The sequence below is a fragment of the Geotrypetes seraphini genome, chromosome 5 (assembly GCF_902459505.1).
Source record: "Geotrypetes seraphini chromosome 5, aGeoSer1.1, whole genome shotgun sequence".
Taxonomy (NCBI): Eukaryota; Metazoa; Chordata; class Amphibia; order Gymnophiona; family Dermophiidae; genus Geotrypetes; species Geotrypetes seraphini.
Genome location: NC_047088.1, coordinates 149,505,396 through 149,523,748, shown reverse-complemented (window position 1 = coordinate 149,523,748; position 18,353 = coordinate 149,505,396). Strand labels below are relative to the sequence as shown.

Here is an 18,353-nt window from a genome sequence, read left to right as displayed (position 1 = left end):
TACAGATGGTTTTTTCTGAGAAAGGAAGGCATTCTGGTGAGTGGGCTTCTCTTGTTTATTTTTCAGTATGCACATGGGCAGTGTATTTCTTAACTACATCAGAGCAGGTTCAAGAAAAACTCTTCAAGGAAATGAATCAAGTCCTAGGAAAAGGCCCAATTACAGTGGAGAAAATAGAGCAACTCAGGTGGGAACATTTTGCATTGATAATATCTGATTTTCACAATTTCCCCATACTCTCTGGTTGTAGCTGCAGTCTGGTAGAAGAAAGAAATAATCTGAGTTATCTCATTTAATTTGTATTTGTGTGTTTAATGATAAGTAATAATAGTTTGGCAACAACTTACGCTTCTTAAACGATATTAATATTGCCAGCCAGGGGTGGATTTACCCACAGAAAAAAAGTATTTGATAACAATGTGGAGAAAATGCCTCAAACACTTTGAGAGATGGCAATCAACACTGATTTTAAGCCGCTCGCTTCTTATCATAGGCTGCAAAAAACTCCACACACAAAAAATGCAAATTTCAAATCGTGACTAAGACCACCACTGTACACAGGTTTTAAATGCAAAACTTCTTTTAATCAGCTTAAAGTGTTTACGATTCCATTGCTCCGGCGCGGTCTCCTCTCATTTGTCAGACCTCAGCTGTCCATTACTGCGCCGCACCTGTTAAGAACATAAGAACTGTCACTGCTGGGTCAGACCAATGGTCCATCGTGCCCAGCAGTCCGCTCCCGCGGCGGCCCTTAGGTCAAAGGCCTAACTGAGACTAGCCTTACCTGCATACGTTCCGATTCATCAGGAACTTGTCTAACTTTGCCTTGAATCTCTGGAGGGTGTTTTCCCCTATAACAGCCTCTGGAAGAGCGTTCCAGTTTTCTTTCACTCTCTGAGTGAAGAAGAACTTCTTACGTTAGTACGGAATCTATCCCCTTTTAACTTTAGAGAGTGCCCTCTCGTTCGCTGTACCTTCGAGAGGGTGAACAACCTGTCTCTATCTACTAAGTCTATTCTAGAGAATGACACGGTGGCTAGCTGCGGGTAACCCACCGAAACGGGGGAGAGAAAAGAAGTGGTCGCTGCGAGTACGGGGAGAAAGCCATTCACTGCCCCATGGAGTGGTGAATGGCCTTGTCTCCGCAGTGAAGGGCGGGGAACGCATGTGGTCGATCGCACTCCCTCCCTCCATACTGATAGCTATTGCCGCCGCCCAAACATCTCCCTCCCTCCATTCCTTCTGATTGCCGCCACCGTCTTAGCATCTTCCTCCCTGCGCCTTACCTTTGCGGTAGGCAATTTCTCTAAAAGTGCTTCCTTCCAACAGCCGGAGCGTTGAAATCGCATGTGGCTGCCGTAAAAGACATCTCTGACGCAACCAGAAGTTGCATCAGAGACAACCTTTCCTGCAGTCACAAGCGATTTCAATGCTCTGGCTGCTGGTAGGAAGCACTTTTAGAGAAATTGCCTGCCGCAAAGTTAAGAAGCAGGGAGGGAGAAAGGGAGGAAAGGTGGGGTGGAGAGGAACAAACGCTGAAGCGAACTGGGGAAGGTTGGGTGCAGAGGAACAGATGCTGAAGGGAACTGAGAAAGTTGGGCTAGAGAGGAACAGATGCTGAAGGGAACTGGGGAAGGTGGGCTAGAGAGGAACAGACACTGAAGGGAACTGGGGAAGGTGGGCTAGAGAGGAACAGACGCTGAAGGGAACTGGGGAAGGTGGGCTAGAAAGGAACAGACGCTGAAGGGAACTGGGGAAGGTGGGGTGGGGAGGAATAGATGCTGAAGGGAACTGGAGAAGGTGGGCTAGAGAGGAAAAGATACTGAAGGGAACGGGAGAAAGTGGGGAGGAACAGACGCTGAAGGGAATGGGGGAAGGTGGGGTAGAGAGGAATAGACGCTGAAGGGAACTGGGGAAGATGGGGTGGAGAGGAACAGACGCTTAAGGGAAATGGGGAAGAGAGAGATTCCAGACTGGGAGGAGCGAAGGGAAGAAGAAGGGTGGCAGACCAATTGCGGTAGGGGTGGAGGGAGGAGAAGGAAGGGAGAGGCACAGTAACAGAGCATATGGAAGAGACAGAGAAGGCGACAGTGGAAGGAAGGAAATGAATGAGGAGATGAGGAAAGCAGAAACCAGAAAACAAAGGTAGAAAAAAAATTTATATTTATTTTATTTTATTTGCTTTAGGATAAAGTAGTATATTAGTTGTGTTGATAAAAATTTATAAACAAAGCCCTGCCTGCTGAACATCTCTTTCTCTAATTCAGCAGCCAGAACTTTGATTTATAAGGAAGGAATAAGCTAAATATTGCAGTACTGAGGCTTGTATGGATGCTGCGGGGATAGTAGTCGCAGGGATGGGGCGGGGACAGTGGTCGCGGGGACAGGATGGTGACAGGGACAGTGAGCGAGGTGATTAAATTTGCAGATGATATGAAAGTTATTCAGAGTAGTGAAGACACAGAAGGATTGTGAAGACCTGCAACGCGACATAAACATGCTCGAGAAATGGGCCGCGACACACACATAGTTTCATGACATGGCATGATGCGTATAATATATATTTATGCTTAAATATTTTTTTTTATTGAACAGACACAACCATAACAAAGACAAAAGCACAATTCAATTTTTACAATAGTATCTATTCACCATGGAGCAATGATCTCAAACTCAAACCCTTTGCAGGGCCACATTTTGGATTTGTAGGTACTTGGAGGGCCTCAGAAAAAAATAGTTATCTTATTAAAGAAATGAAAATTTTGCATGAGGTTATATGCAACAATCGTAGGGAAACAAGATTTTATGTATGTGATATGGAAACCGCATAGTTGTATGCGGTATATAAATTTTTTAAATATATAAATCTTTCCTTTTGGCTAAGTCTTAATAATAATATTGTAATTTATAGCTAAAGAGACATATGATCAAGAAATGTTTTATTTTACTTTTATGATTATGATAAAATATACCGAGGGCCTCAAAGTAGTGCCTGGCGGGCCACATGTGACCCCCGGGCCACAAGTTTGAGACCACTGCCATGGAGGACTGTACTCTTATATCATCCACAGCTACACCAAGGCACCAAAACCCCAACCCAGAGCCTCTCCCTAACCCCCCTCAGCCCCCCTTCCCCCTCATATTCTCCCCTCCCCCTGAAACAATGCACAGACTGATATCAAGGGCTTCTTTTACTAAGCTGCGATAGTGGTTTAAGCGCTCGCTGAATTGCCCCGCGCGCTAGACCTTAATGCCAGCATTGAGTTGGCGTTAGTTCTAGCTGTGTAGCTTAGTAAAAGGAGTCCCAAATCTTATGGCAGTATACAATTGAAGGTATGGCAGTATACAATTGAAGTCTTCAATATACGGCTACGACTCTGGAGATATAATGTTCAAATTCCATATGTTAACAAAGTCTCTGCTCCTGTATCGAGAAGAATACGCCAACTGAGCTGCTCAGCCCATCAGCTCATGTAGTCTATTTCTTCAATACCAAAAGGAGGGTTGGTTCAGGAGAAAGCCAACAATTCAAGATACATTTCTTATATATATATATATTTTTTTTTGAATTCTGGTGTCACAAAAGTCCTTCACTGCCAGATACTGTACAATAACATAATACCCTTCAAATATGCTATCCAGAAATATGTTATCCATGTAAAAACAGAAAGCAACCTATGAACAACAGATCTTCAACATTTCTAGTTGGGGGCTAGTGGCAGTAGTTATCATTGGGGGTAGTGGGAGAAATAGAAACAGGGACAAGTTAATAGGGATTTCAAATACTTAACTTTTCGGGTCTCTGTTCTCCTCCATCTTGTGGTCACCAGTAGTTGTTAGACAACAAGCCTGTACTTTCTTATGTCAAATTTTTGGTGACACACTGCTTGAGAATCACTGCTTTAGAGGAAGAAGGGCAGAATGGAGATCTCTTTATTGAAATATCAACTCTCAGAAAAAAAAAATTATTTTGTATGGCAAGCTATAGAGGATCCATCCTAGTTCTGTACTCTAGAATGGGTAAAAGTTTATTGATGATGTTAGTAAGTATGAATTTGTCTATTATTCAACCTCATATCAAAATTTGTATATAGTGTAGTCCCAGGAATCATACAACCTGTATTTCTTCAAGAAAAAAAAAATTTGATCATTTTAGCAGATGGTTAAAAAATAAATTGTTAGAATATTTTATACTTCCCCTGCATCTTTTCTTAATAATGAAATATTTAAGATTTTATTTTTGTCCAGCTGTGAATTTGTGTTCATGGTGTCACACGCATTAACATCTATCAGATATATCACGACAGAGAAAAAGTTGAGAACCACTGCTCTAAAGCCAACTGAGCTCTCCCCTAAGCACACAGAAGTAAGGTATTCTACCACCTTAGTCCCATGTACGAATAACTAAAAACATTGCTTCTATGCACATATGAATGCTTCAGATACAACAGTGGAAGATGAACTTTGCATCTGGACATAGGGTCAACAGGTTGATGTTATTTGATGCTTTTTTTCCAAAGCAATTCAGCCACAAACCTGTTCATTACAGATATTGTCGGCAGGTGTTGTGTGAAACAATACGGACCGCAAAGCTGACACCGATTGCAGCCCGTCTTCAGGAACTGGAGGGTAGAATTGATCAGCATGTTATCCCCAAAGAGGTAAGGAATGATCCATAACATAAAGACTTGTTTTCAACAGAGGGTGGTCTGATAGAAGTAACAAATTAGATATTTGTGACCCATCTGTGGGAAAAAGGTAAATGCAGTTGCAGTTCCAAAATGTTGAGAATGGCTAATTCTTCATGTCTTGGATCAATAAGCAGTTTGAAATAGTAGTACGTTTGAACTTCTATAACTTTTTATTATTTTTTTTACACATTTAAAGAATAGGTTTGTATTACAAATTGCTTGCTCTAGCAGAATTCATCACAGCTTCTGATGACCTTTAGTCACCTTTTCCCAGAGATGGTGACACTCGTATATTTTTTTAAAAATGCAAAAAAAAAACCCAAAGAAAAGAGGCCCTGGATTGCACATCTGTGTGAGGGAGTCTATAAGACACTACCACTCCCCCTGCTGTTTATGCCCTCACAATGCCAGAGCCACCTTAATATAGATAACTCCTTCTTGGGAGAAAGAAGGAGGAGGGCAGGAACCAGGAAGTATAAGAGGCTGGTCGAGAACTAGCTAGAGGAGACCCATGGGAAAGGAGGAGGAAGAGGTGATTCCCGTATACATCTTGATTACAACCCTTAAGATAATATGCTTGGCTGAGATAAGCCAATATTCCTTTTGTTGCTGAACACCTGTGAGTTGCTTTAAGGTCTGGCTCGGGCCAGACCTTGTGGCTTGACTGAAGAAAGGTATTGAAGGATTGTGTTTGGGCCATGGCAGTCACAAACCATGGTCCATGTCTTGATTCCTGTTAGCCACAGGCCCACCTCAGGACTTTGGAACCAAAAGACTTTTCATTGTATGCCTGATCCTGTGAAGCAATAGAGTGCCGGATTTTTCCTTTTGAGTTAATAAAGAATTTTCCTTTACCTTCTGTGCTTGTCTGTATGTTTGTGTGCCAGGCCAGACCCCACCCACTCATGCTGTTACAGTCTGATTATTGGCAGTGTGTTTTTAGCAGAAGTATGACTGGCTTAATAGAAAGTCACACCAAGCTGGCTTGCTGTTCTTTATTTTACTTCATCTGTGAATGAGTTTTGCCAGCTCTACTGTTCCAATTTCTGCAGAACAGACCTGAGAACACAATTGACATCATTATGCTTCAGGCCCATTTTTCACTGTAGATATTTTAAATGAAATTATGGTTTATTTGTGATACAAACGTCTTTAATTAAATATAGTCTTCAGGACAGAAAACCATATTTTATATTTTGGTATTTGTATTTTCAGTACAATAGGTGTCATTCTAGACAAGCAAGTTATTTCCCCATGGCCGAAAGCCTCTGCAGAAGGAATCCACTCTGGATTTTTTCTATAACTCTCCTACTTCACTGAGTGTTCTACTGCCATACAGTTTTTCCCTTCTGCACACAAGCTGGAAGGTGTGTTTCTGTTCTGCACAGCTCTTTATTTTATTTGAGGTATTTTTGGATTTTGTTTGTTTTTTTTTGATGCTGGGATTCCCTGTTTGTGAATCCAGGTATCCCTGCGTGGAGAAGCTCTACAATTGCGTGCTGAGCTCTACAATTTGGAGAGAATGTGGTATATAAACTTAAGGTTTAATTTAGAAGAAGCAGACGGTGGTCTTCAGTTGTGGTACCTGTTAGCCAGCCTGCAGAAACATTTTTGGAGCTCAGGGATGTCTCCGGTTATCATTGCTCACCTACTGTTTGGTGGTGGTGGTGGGGGGGGGTTGAGCACAGGCTGTCAGGCATCCGTAGGAGGCTCAGTGGTGCCAACTGCGTTTTTGTCTCACCCCTTCTAGTTGCACACCCATTGGTCCATGGGGGTGGAGGTTCAGTCAGATACCATGTCTGACTGGCAGCCCAAAGATCAGCAATGGAGGAGAGATTCTGGATGATGAAGTGATTTCTTCTCCCTTACCAGCACAGGTCACAGTGAGTAAGGTTGTTATAGCCTGTGAGGTGAATCGAGTGTGGTTCGAAATTCCAGTTTTCAGTGGTTTCTGCTTGTTCCCTAAGTTCCCCCTCCCCCCAAATCCTAAATTCACCAGTTTTTGACTTTTATTTCTTTGTTTTTTTTAAGCAATTTTTGGCTTCAAAATCCTGATGGTGGCCATCTTGGATTTTAAAGATCTTTTTTTAAACAAGTTTACAAGTTTATTTAAATTTGACAAATTGCCTATACATAGTTTCTAATTCGTTTCCTTTAGACAAATCAAGGATAATGAGTATCAATATAGAAGTCAGAAACACGTTTATATGCAGAAAAATAAACTGACTTCTATAGAAGACCTGTCTGAAGAGAGTGATCAATTGTATGTGTGTAAGATGCTCAGCGATATGAAACTCCGAAGGGAAGACTAAATAGCCACCCTGTAATAGGAATTCACCTTCCAGTTATTGCAACCTCTTGTATCTTTGATCACTCTCTGAGACTTGATGTTAAATTGTGTAGATCTTAAGGTTTATAGTCATTCAAAAATGCTAAGAAAAAATATTTTCTTCATATATCAAAATATAAGGTGAAAAAAATCACTGAGTACCGGAACCTGAGCAATTCTTCAATGGAAATCAAGCAGAAAAATCAACATCCATGGAAGTGAGCCTTGAAGATGTGCGCAGGCAGATAGAAAAACTAAAAACTGACGAATCCCCGGGTCCGGACGGAATCCATCCAAGGGTTCTGAATGAATTAAAGGAGGAGATAGCAGAACTACTGCAGCAAATTTGCAACCTATCCCTGAAAACAAGTGTGATCCTGGAGGATTGGAAGATAGCCAATGTTACGCCCATTTTTTAAAAGGGATCAAGAGGAGACCCGGGAAACTACAGACCTATTCTGACCTCGGTTCCGGGGAAAATGGCGGAAGCACTGATAAAAGAAAACATCGATGAACATTTTAAAAGAAACAAACTTCTGATAACCAGCCAACATGGTTTCTGCAGGGGGAGATCGTGCCTTAGTAATTTATTGCACTTCTTCGAAGGAATTAACAAACGGATGGACAAAAAGCCTTTGACAAGGTGCCTCATGAACGTCTACTCCGGAAACTGAAGAACCATGGGGTGGACGGAGACGGTTGGCGGGTAGGGGTGAAGGGCCACTACTCGGACTGGAGGAGGGTCACGAGTGATGTTCTGCAGGGCTCGGAGCTTGGATTTCTGCTATTTAATATATTCATAAATGATCTAGAAACAGGGACGAAGTGTGAGATAATAAAATTTGCGGACAACACCAGACTATTTAGTGGAGCTCAGACTAAGGAGGACTGCGAAAAATTGCAAAGGGACTTGAACAAACTAGGGGAATGGGCGACGAGATGGCAGATGAAGTTCAACGTTGAGAAATGTAAAGTATTGCATGTGGGAAGCAGAAACCTGAGGTACAACTATACGATGGGAGGGATGTTATTGAATGAGAGTACCCAAGAAAGGGACTTGGGGGTAATGGTGGACATGACAATGAAGCCGACGGCACAGTGCGCAGCGGCCGCTAAGAGAACAAATAGAATGCTAGGTATAATCAAGAAAGGTATTACTACCAGAACAAAATAAGTTATCCTGCCTTTGTATCGGGCGATGGTGCTTCCGCATCTGGAGTACTGCGGTTCAGAGGAGAGCGACACATCTGATAAAAGGGATGGAAAACCTTTTATACGCTGAGAGATTGGAGAAACTGGGTCTCTTTTCCCTGGAGAAGAGGAGACTTAGAGGGAATATGATAGAGACTTACAAGATCATGAAGGGCATAGAGAGAGTAGAGAGAGACAGATTCTTCAAACTTTCAAAAAAATAAAAGAACAAGAGAGCATTCGGAAATGTTGAAAGGAGACAGATTCAAAACGAATGCTAGAAAGTTCTTCTTTACTCAATGTATGGTGGACACCTGGAATGCGCTTCCAGAGGACGTAATAGGGCAGAGTACGGTACTGGGGTTTAAGAAAGGATTGGACAATTTCCTGCTGGAAAAGGGGATAGAAAGGTATAGATAGAGGATTACTGCACAGGTCCTGGACCTGTTGGGTCTCCGTGCGAGTGGGCTGCTGGGTACGATGGACCTCAGGTCTGACCCAGCGGAGGCATTTGCTTATGTTCTTAGTTTAGATGAAATACACTGTTCACTTAGCTTAAATATGCTTTGGGGGGTCCCAACGTGGCCCCGTTTCGAACTCTGCCTCAGGGTGATTGGAGCGGCGTTCCACAATGAAGGAGCGATAACCGAAAAGATTGATGTATGCAAAGGAGTTAATATAATTTAAGGGTGGTATAGATAGTAGATGCTGTGACGTGTATCTTAATGATCTTGAAGGAGTATAAGGCATGAGATATACTTATTTTTGAAATTCTGGCCTTTCAGAGGTGAGAGTTTTAAAGGTTAACAGAAGAATTTTGTAAGTGATCCTATGTCCGATTAGTAACCAGTGAGCTTTTATTAACAGTGGGGTAACATGATCATATTTTTTGGAGTTGGTTATGATGTTGATGGCAGTGTTCTGAATGATTTGTAACCTTCTCAGTTTTTTGGGGGGTAATGCCTTTTAAAGGGAATTACAATAATCAAGGCATGAAATAACCATAGAGTGTATTAGTATTGATAGAAGAAGAATCCAAAATTTTTGATAGCGAGTAAATCATTCTTAACCTGTATAAACATTTACGGACCACTGTACTGATGTGTTCATGATATGACAAATTGGAATCAAGGGTAACACCTAGGAGTTTCATTGAAGCAATTATCTGTACTGGTGTTGACTTGATCTGAATGGGGCATGAAAGAGAGATACCTTTCCTAGGTACGAATAGCATGGCCTTTGTTTTATTTATTTTATTTAAAAATTTATATACCGCATACAACTATGCGGTTTCCATATGACATACATAGAATCTTGTTTCCCTCTGATTACCATGTATGTGCATGAGTCGAGTCTCTTTCATTTGAAAGGAAACTCTGGAATGTGAGAGGGCATAGGATGAAGTTAAGAGATGATAGGAGTAATTTATGGAAATACTTTTACGGAAAAGGTGGTAGATGCGTGGAACAGTCTCCTGTAGGAAGTAGTAGAGACAGAGACTGTCTGAAGGTGTGGGATAGGCATGTGGGATCTCTTAAGAGGGAGGAAGAGATAATGGTTACTGCAGCTGGGCAGACTAGATGGGCCATTTGGCCTTTATCTGCTATCATGTTTCTATGTTCTTCTCTACGTTTTTTACTTGGTGGTCAATCAGCCCTTTGGGCCATGAAGAGTAATTTATTACTGGTGTATTTTGGGGTACTAAACTCCTTTGATGTTTCTGCTGTTATGTTTGTTGCTTTGTTTGATCATAATTCTTTTGTTACTTGGTTTGAGCAGAACAGATTATTAGTTGGGGAAGTTTTCCCATTTTCCTACTTCATCTAATTTCGGAAGAGTTCTTGCTTGCTTGGGGACTAACTGTAGGTGGCAGTAGAGCTTTCAGTGAAGTAGAAGGGTTATAGAAAAATACGGGATGACTTCCTTCTGCAGAGGCTCGCGACCATGGGAAATAACCCGCTTGTCCAGAATGACAGACCTATCTACTGGAAAAGATATTAGCAGCGTAAGAGCCTAATCTTTTTATGGTCATTTCTGAGAATTGATGTACAAGAGTAAAACAGTATCTTTCTGCATGGGTGAAATATCCAATAATCCAAGACAACAGTAAGGATCTATTTACTAAAGTTAATTAATAGCAATGCAAGCATTAATATATAATAAAAATAGTGTGAATGTTATAATGTGGCTGATATTCAAAAACATTTAGCTGGCTGCCAACCAATTAAATCACTTGGTCTGGATTAGCCACTAATTTTCTGAGAATTGATGTACAAGAGCATAACAGTACCTTTCTGCATGGGTGAAATATTCAATAATCCAAGAAAACAGGAAGGATCTATTTACTAAAGTTAATTAATAGTGAGGCAAGCATTAACATATAATAAAAATAGTGTGAATGTTATAATGAGGCTGATATTCAAAAACATTTAGCTGGCTGCCAACCAATTAAATTACTTGGTCAGGATTAGCCACTAATTTTCAGTGGCAATTAACTGGCTAAGTGCCACTAAAATTTGGAGTTAGCACCTAACTCAGAGCCGGTTATGTTGGGGATGTTCTGAGGGTAGGTTCGGCACTTGGCTTTTTAAGTGCTAATATTCAGCTCCTAAGCAGCCCATTTAGGGCATAAATAGGACATACTTATGTGGCCCCATCTTTGTGTGCAAACCCATGGCCACTTAAGTGCTGAATATCAACTTAAGTGGCTAAATGTTAGCTAGCTCAAAAATAACTGGATATTCATAGCTGAAGCCCAGACAGAGTCCAAATTTTGAGGCCTCAATTCTATAAATGGCGCCTAAAACATAGGAACTAGGAAATGCAGCACATAGCGCCTGTTAGTCTTAAATTAGACACTGTTTATAGAATTGTGCCTAAATTGGACTTAGTAAGCCAGTATGCATCAAATCCTTTGGCGCACCTTATTTATGCCAGGGTTTTCTTGCCCTAAATACCATAAGAACATAAGAATAGCCTTACTGGGTCAGACCAATGGTCCATCAAGCCCAGTAGATCGTTCTCATGGTGGCCAATCCAGGTCCCTAGTTCCTAGCCAAAACCTAAGGACTAGCAACATTCCATGCAACCGATCCAGGGCAAGCAGTGGCTTCCCCCATGTCTTTCTCAATAACAGACTATGGACTTTTCCTCCAGGAAATTGTCCAAACCCTTCTTAAAACCAGCTACGCTATTCGCTCTTACCACATCCTCTGGCAATGCGTTCCAGAGCTTAACTATTCTCTTGAGTAAAAAAATATTTCCTCCTGTTGGTTTTAAAAGTATTTCCCTGTAACTTCGAGTGTTCCCTAGTCTTTGTAATTTTTAACGCAGTGAAAACTCGATCCATTTGTACCCGTTATCAATTTCCTGTGCAATATGACTGTCAGTTTTGACCAGTGGATAATTATCCTAACCAACATGCAAGAATTTCTAGGAACCCAAATTTGCATCTCTCGGCTCTTCCTCTTTACACTCTGGGCTGTGCATAAACTCCTCAATCTAATTTCCTACAACGAAGATATAGGAGCCCTTTCTCTTCTGTTCGTGTTTATTTTTCCATTTTTTTCTCCAGATGAGGCTTTTTCTTGATGCAGAGGCTCTCGGCACCCCAAGATATCTCTGACTGCAAGAAGACACAGACTTCGGGTAGAAGTCTGTAGCCCAGAGGCACAAGCTTTGCTTGATTCTTGTTAGGCCAGCCTGCATTGTCAGCTAGGAAGCTCAGGGATTCCCCTTTGGGAGTTCGTTCACTTCAAGTTCATCCAAGTTCAGCCACTGTGAGCTTGAGCCCAAGATCTCTAATTTCTCCCTTTCTGACTTTGTAAATGAAAATTAGACTGACACCCAAGTCCACAGACTGAACCCTTCAAAAAATATCCTCTTCTCTCCCAAAACATGTTGCGTATGGTGCTCTGATCCCCCTTAACCCAGCTTATCCCTTCAAAGATTCTTTAGATAAAGTCACCAGGTACCCCTCCCAGAGGGATTGTTCCTATCTCAGCTCATCGCTAGACCATCAGGGCTTAAGGCAGGCCTGAGAAGAGGCCTGCAATGGGCATCAGGTGAGGGAGGGAGGGATGGCTGGGTGCAGAGCATACAGAGCACTTGAACATAAAACCTTCGTTTATATTTGAGTTAACCTTTTTCCCCCTTTTTAGGAGAAAAATTGTTACCTTTGTTTATATTTGGATGGGTTTATATTCAAGTATATATGGTATATGTAAATTAATCTTCATTCTGAATACCTTCAAGTATATTTTTTATTCTCGGTTTGCTTTGGGGTAGTTGGTGGATCATATGTATATCAGCCATTTTCTCAATAGTAGTGTTCTTTGGATGAAAAATGACAGCAATCATGCTGGTTGATTACTCCTATATGCACTGCAATTGATATATTCTCTGTCTGCTCTCTGTTTAATGTCTAGATATAGCAGCTCTAGATAAAAGCTGTTTTCTCCATGGTAGTTTCACAGATCCTCACTGATGCTTGATTGAATTTTTTCATTTCAGACTCTGGTGCTCTATGCTCTTGGTGTAGTTCTTCAGGATAGCACAGCCTGGCCATCGGCCTACAGGTATTTGACATCTGGACCTTATTATGACAGATTGTATGTCTAGCCAATTTGCTTTATGCATCTTCTGTTGCCGTTGGTGCTTTGCTATTGCTCTGTGGATTCTTTTACAGTAATAATAATAATAATTTTATTCTTGTATACCGCCCCACCACACAGTTCTAGGCGGTTCACAAAAAAGAGAACTGAACAATCAATGAAGATACAAGTACTGGAGAAATACAGGCAATGGAAAACAAAGAAATATCATGTGACAAATTTATCAAACAGAGAGATCTTCACCAATTTTCTAAAGGAGAAATAGGACAGAGCATGTGAAATAATTTCGCCTAGCCAGGCATTCATTTTGCCTGCTTGAAATGCAAGTGTTCTGTCCAAAAATCTCTTATAACAGCAAGATTTTAATGTCGGATAGGCAAATAAATGTGAGCTTCGAGTAGACTTGATAGACTGATGCAACTCAAAGTGAGAGGAAAGGTAAATTGGAGCCAAGATGCAAGAGAATTTAAACAAAATGCTTGCCTCGATCGGTAACCAATGTAATTGTCAATAGTAAGGACTAATATGCTCATGTTTCTTCAGGCTGAAAATCACCATCTCAGAAATAAAGGCCCTGATTCTATAAAAGATGCCTAAAGTTAGGCACCTAGATCGGCACACCTAGCTTATCTAAGCACTAACTTAATTATTTAAAAAGCTTAATTGGCTCCAAAAACAAGCAGTTAGTACTTTATAATTACTGTAGCTTAAATTAAAATTAATTGGGTGATAGGTGCCTACCACTGGAAAGGTGCTGAGTGAGGATCTGCTAAGGGGAAGAAAACCTCCATTTTGGAATATTTTACCTGCTGGCATTCAAAGTTGGGAAAAGGCAAACTTGGGTTCTATAGGTTGTTTCATTGTCTTTCTCTTTCACTTTTTTAGTTCAGTGCTCTGCTTTTCCAGAAAGGTCAGTTTAGGCAATAGTGTAGCCTTTAGAGTCTCTGTTATGGTTATATAAAATAAGTGTTTTAGTCTAAGGTTAGTATTTTAGATTGCAATAAGATTAGTTTAGGGCACAGATAGAAGTTGAGGAAAATCTCTGTTTAGTATTTAATTCCCTTCCACCTTCTCCAGCTCCCACCCATCCCAAGGCTGATCTTTTGATTTATAGGCTCTTCAGCCAATTGGGAACAGGGCATTGCTTGCATAGGATTATTTTCTGCTTTTTTCTCTCTCTCTTTTTTTCATCAGGTGCAAAAACTTCTGCAACCATAGTATGGCTGGGAAACATCATGGTACCAAAGCTGTTCCTCAGGTTACAGCTTTGGTTTCTGTGCAGACAGAAAATGTTACCCAAGGACAGGGAATAATTCCATGTGCAAGCTGTATTTAGCTTGAATCCCTCATGAAGGAAGTAAAGGAACTGAGAGAGGAGGTGACAAGACTGAGAAGCATTCGTGAGAATGAGAGGTGCATTGATGAAATGCTTCATAAGGCATCAAAGATTTCCAGCAGTGGGGAAGAAGAAGAGGCCATGCTGAGGTAGCAGAGCTGAACTCAGATTACAGGACACTGTAGGATTGATACTGTTGCTCCACCTGCCCTTCAACTAAAGAACCAGCAGGCAGCCTTGGAAGTAGAGGAAATGAGAGCATCCCAGGGAAAGGAAGGACCAAAGCTCGAAACCCCCAAAGTTTCTGGATCCATGACCACTAGGAGGTGTAAGGTAGTGGTGGTTGGTGATTCCCTTCTGAAGGCTACAGAGGCATCCATCTGCAGACCAGACATAATGTCCCAGGAGGTATACTGTCTGCCTGGTGCCAAAATCCAAGATGTTATAGAGAGCTTGCTAAGATTCATCAAGCCTAATGAATATTATCCAGTGCTGCTCATCCATGTTGGCACTAATGATACTGCTAGGTACCCTTCCGAATATATCAAAAGTAACTTTGTGGCTTTGGGAGACAAGATGAAGCAGTCAGGTGTGTAGGTGGTATTCTCGTCAATTCTCCCTGTTGAGGGTAAAGGCCTAGACAGAGACACTTGCATCCTGGAGATGAATGCGTGTGGATGGTGTTGTCGAGAGCGTTTCAGCTTCCTGGATCATGGGATGATATTCCAAGGGCTTCTGGGCAGGGATGATGTGCATCTATCAAAGAAGGGAAGTGTCTTCCGCAGCAAACTGGTTAACCTGTTGAAGAGGGCTTTAAACTAGAATTGTTGGGGCAGGGTGATCAAAGTTCCCAGGTGAGTATAAGCCCTCAGGTATGCAAATCTCTAAATACTTCTACACAAATGGTCACAATATTGGCCCTGGCACCAGAATCCCCACCCTGATGCGCCCCAGGAATCACCCCACCAGAAAACCCCCCCGCAAAGTCAATCCCACCTCTCTAAAGCCTGTCCCCCATGCTAACCTCCCCTGCCATGCCTCTAACTCTCTCACCCCTGTCCCGACCCTTTACTGCAACGCCAGATCCGCATGCAATAAGACTCAAATTCTGAAGGACCTCCTCAAAGACTTTGACCCTGGATTCCTGTGCATCACAGAATCATGGATCTCAAAAGACGACCTCTTCACACAAAACAAACTCTGCTCCCATGGCTACCAAGGCCTCTTCTCACCCAGAATCAACCGCAAAGGAGGTGGCCTGGCACTCCTCTACAAATCCTTCTTTGATGTCCAGCTCCTCGAAAGAGGCAGCCACGCTTCATTAGAATATATGCTAGCCTCAGTCAATGACGAACTCCGCCCTCACCCACTGGGCATCCTGTTATTATACCGTCCACCTATCCCTTGGTCCAATTCCTCTGACCTCGTCTTCGAGACCATAACTAATGCCTTTCTCAAATTCCAAAGATTACTAATCATTGGAGACGTTAATCTCCACCTTGACGACACCACCAGCAAGGACACAATAGAATTCAATGACTTCCTCACCTCCCTAGGTTTCTCCCCCCCCCCACATCCGCTTCTACCCATGAAAAGGGGCACACCCTAGACTTCATCCAGTTCCTCGACTTCATCCAGTTCCTCGACCTCACCGCTTATAAAACGTCTGCCGAAGACACCCGTTGGGAAAACGTCCCATGGTCAGACCATCTCCTAGGGGCCTTCTGCCTCCCCATCTTCATGTCTCATCTTGGATCCCCACCCCGCTCCCCTAATTCCATTATCTTCCGGAAAAAAATCTCGAGCGATCTGTTCTGGACCAAATTCCTCAACCACTTCCCCTCCATTCCCAAGCTTGCAGACTCTGAAAACAATTGGCACAACTGGATCGCCCTCTCTAAGTCTACCTACCACTCCCTCGCCCCCCAAACCACTAAATCCATCACCTATCACCATAAAGCCCCTTGGTACCTTCCACTCCACAGAGACCTGAAACAAAAATGTCGAGCCTTAGAGCGAAAATGGAAAAAATCCAAATCCCCATCTGACAGACAGGCCTGGAGAGTCAATATCAAGCTCTACAACTCAATATTAAAAAAAGCAAGGAAGAACTTCCATGGAGACAAGATCTCCAAATCCAACAACCAGAATAGCACACTGTTCAACATTTGGCGCTCCTTAACCACTAATAATGACTCCACCCTTCTCCCCTCATCTCCTTCAGCCAAGGTCCTAGCAAAATTCTTCCATGATAAGATCTCTACCTTAAGGCGCTCCTTCCCGCCCGCAGTCTCCTACAACTCTCTGGTGCCCCCCGAACCCAACCCCACCCTAGCTGCTCTCAACCCCATCCCTGCCGACAGATCCTGGACTGCCTTCGAGCTCATATCTGATTCTCAGACCCTTAAACTCTGCCTCAAGTTAAAATCATGCAACTGTATCCTGGACCCATTCTCCTCCTACCTATTTGAGAAAATCCCCACACAGGCCATCACATCTCTTACCAAACTCATAAATTCTGCCCTATTATCAGGCCTATTCTCTACTGAAATGGGACACATCGCACTGACCCCTTTACTGAAAAAAGCTGACCTAGACCCCTCCATACCATCCAGCTATCGTCCAATAGCAAATATCCCTCTCCTCACCAAGCTGCTCGAGTCTATCATATCTACCCAGCTCTCTTCCTACTTAGAAAGATTCTCTATCCTCCTACCTTACCAATATGGCTTCAGACCCAACTTCTGCACCGAATCTCTATTGGCCTCTCTAATCTCTAAGGTTCAGCAACTGCATTCTCGTAACAAGTTTGCTGTTCTTCTACAATTCGACCTCTCCGCAGCTTTTGACGTTGTCCACCACGACATTCTAATTTTCCAACTCTCCGAGATAGGCATTAGCTCCATAGTTCTTGATTAGTTCTCCAAATTCTTGCGCTCCCGCTCTTATATGGTTAACATGAGCGGCACCTCATCCTCCCCCTGGACCCTGACTTGTGGTGTCCCGCAAGGTTCACCCCTCTCCCCAATCATCTTTAACATTTACATGTCCTCCCTAAATTACTCCAACTATCCCCCCTTGAAACTCTTTACACTTATGCTGATGACATCCTTGTCCTCCTTGAGACCGACTCGAACCTCACTAACCTCTCTACGAACATATCCTCATGCATAACGAACCTCCAATCCTGGGCATTCACAATGCAAATGAAACTGAACGAGTCCAAAACAAAACTCCTTTGGCTCGGCCCAAAATTAGACCATTTACCCTCCTCCATCCCATTGTCCTCCGGCTCCTCATTACAGCTCGAGTTCTCAAGCAAAGTTCTGGGTGTCACCTTAGACTCTTCGCTATCCTTCAACGACCATCTCCAATCCTTGGTAAAAAAAATGCTTCTTCAGCCTTCACATGCTAAGGAAAGTCAGACCCTATTTTCACCAAAAACACTTTGCAGTCCTAGTACAATCCATCATCCTCTCCAGATTGGACTATTGCAATTCTATCTACCTCAGCCTAACCAAGAAAAGCCTCCACAGACTTCAGCGGATTCAGAACGCCGCGGCTAAGCTTATTTTCGCGAAAAGCAAATTTGATCACATCTCGCCACTCCTATCTAAGCTCCATTGGCTCCCAGTAATCCCCAGGATCCACTTCAAATGTGCGTGCCTAGCCTACAAGATCCTACATGGCATCCTTCCTGCCGTTATCCCTCTATCCTGGAACTCCCCAACCCCTACCTCCTCCAGATCCTCCCAAACTCTTAAACTATCCTTCCCTTCCACAAAAGGTATTTCCCATGCAGGCAAACTTGGGTCATCCCTCCCCTTTAGAATCACTGAGATCTGGAATAACCTCACCTCCCCGCTCCGAACCTCAAGCTCCCTCCAACTTTTCCGTAAACACCTAAAAACCTGGCTATTCTCAAAACTGTAACACTTCCCCCCTCTTAGGCCTCTCCCCCATCCCCCACCCTTTTTCACCTAACTCTTAATCTCTCCACTGTAGTTCCTCTCTCATCCTACTTCCTGTAAACCGTGCCGAGCTCTGCATCCATGGAAATGGTGCGGTATATAAACCCAAGGTTTAGTTAGTTTAGTTTAGTTAAATGGGGGTAGTGTCTAGAAAGCAATATATTCTAACTAGTCTTTAAGCCCGTTACATTAACGGGTGCTAGAACATATGTGTGTGTGTCT

The 18,353-nt window shown here is 42.6% G+C and overlaps 1 protein-coding gene across 1 annotated transcript in view; it reads left to right on the top strand.

Annotated features, from left to right (window-relative positions):
- The window catches only part of LOC117360702 (cytochrome P450 20A1), a 105,250-nt gene that overhangs the window by 62,649 nt on the left and 24,248 nt on the right, over positions 1-18,353 (top strand). Inside the window, exons 9-11 of the mRNA XM_033944934.1 lie at positions 67-187; positions 4,550-4,661; positions 12,724-12,788. Coding sequence (XP_033800825.1) covers positions 67-187; positions 4,550-4,661; positions 12,724-12,788 — 298 coding nt within the window. The remainder of the gene's footprint in view (positions 1-66; positions 188-4,549; positions 4,662-12,723; positions 12,789-18,353) is intronic.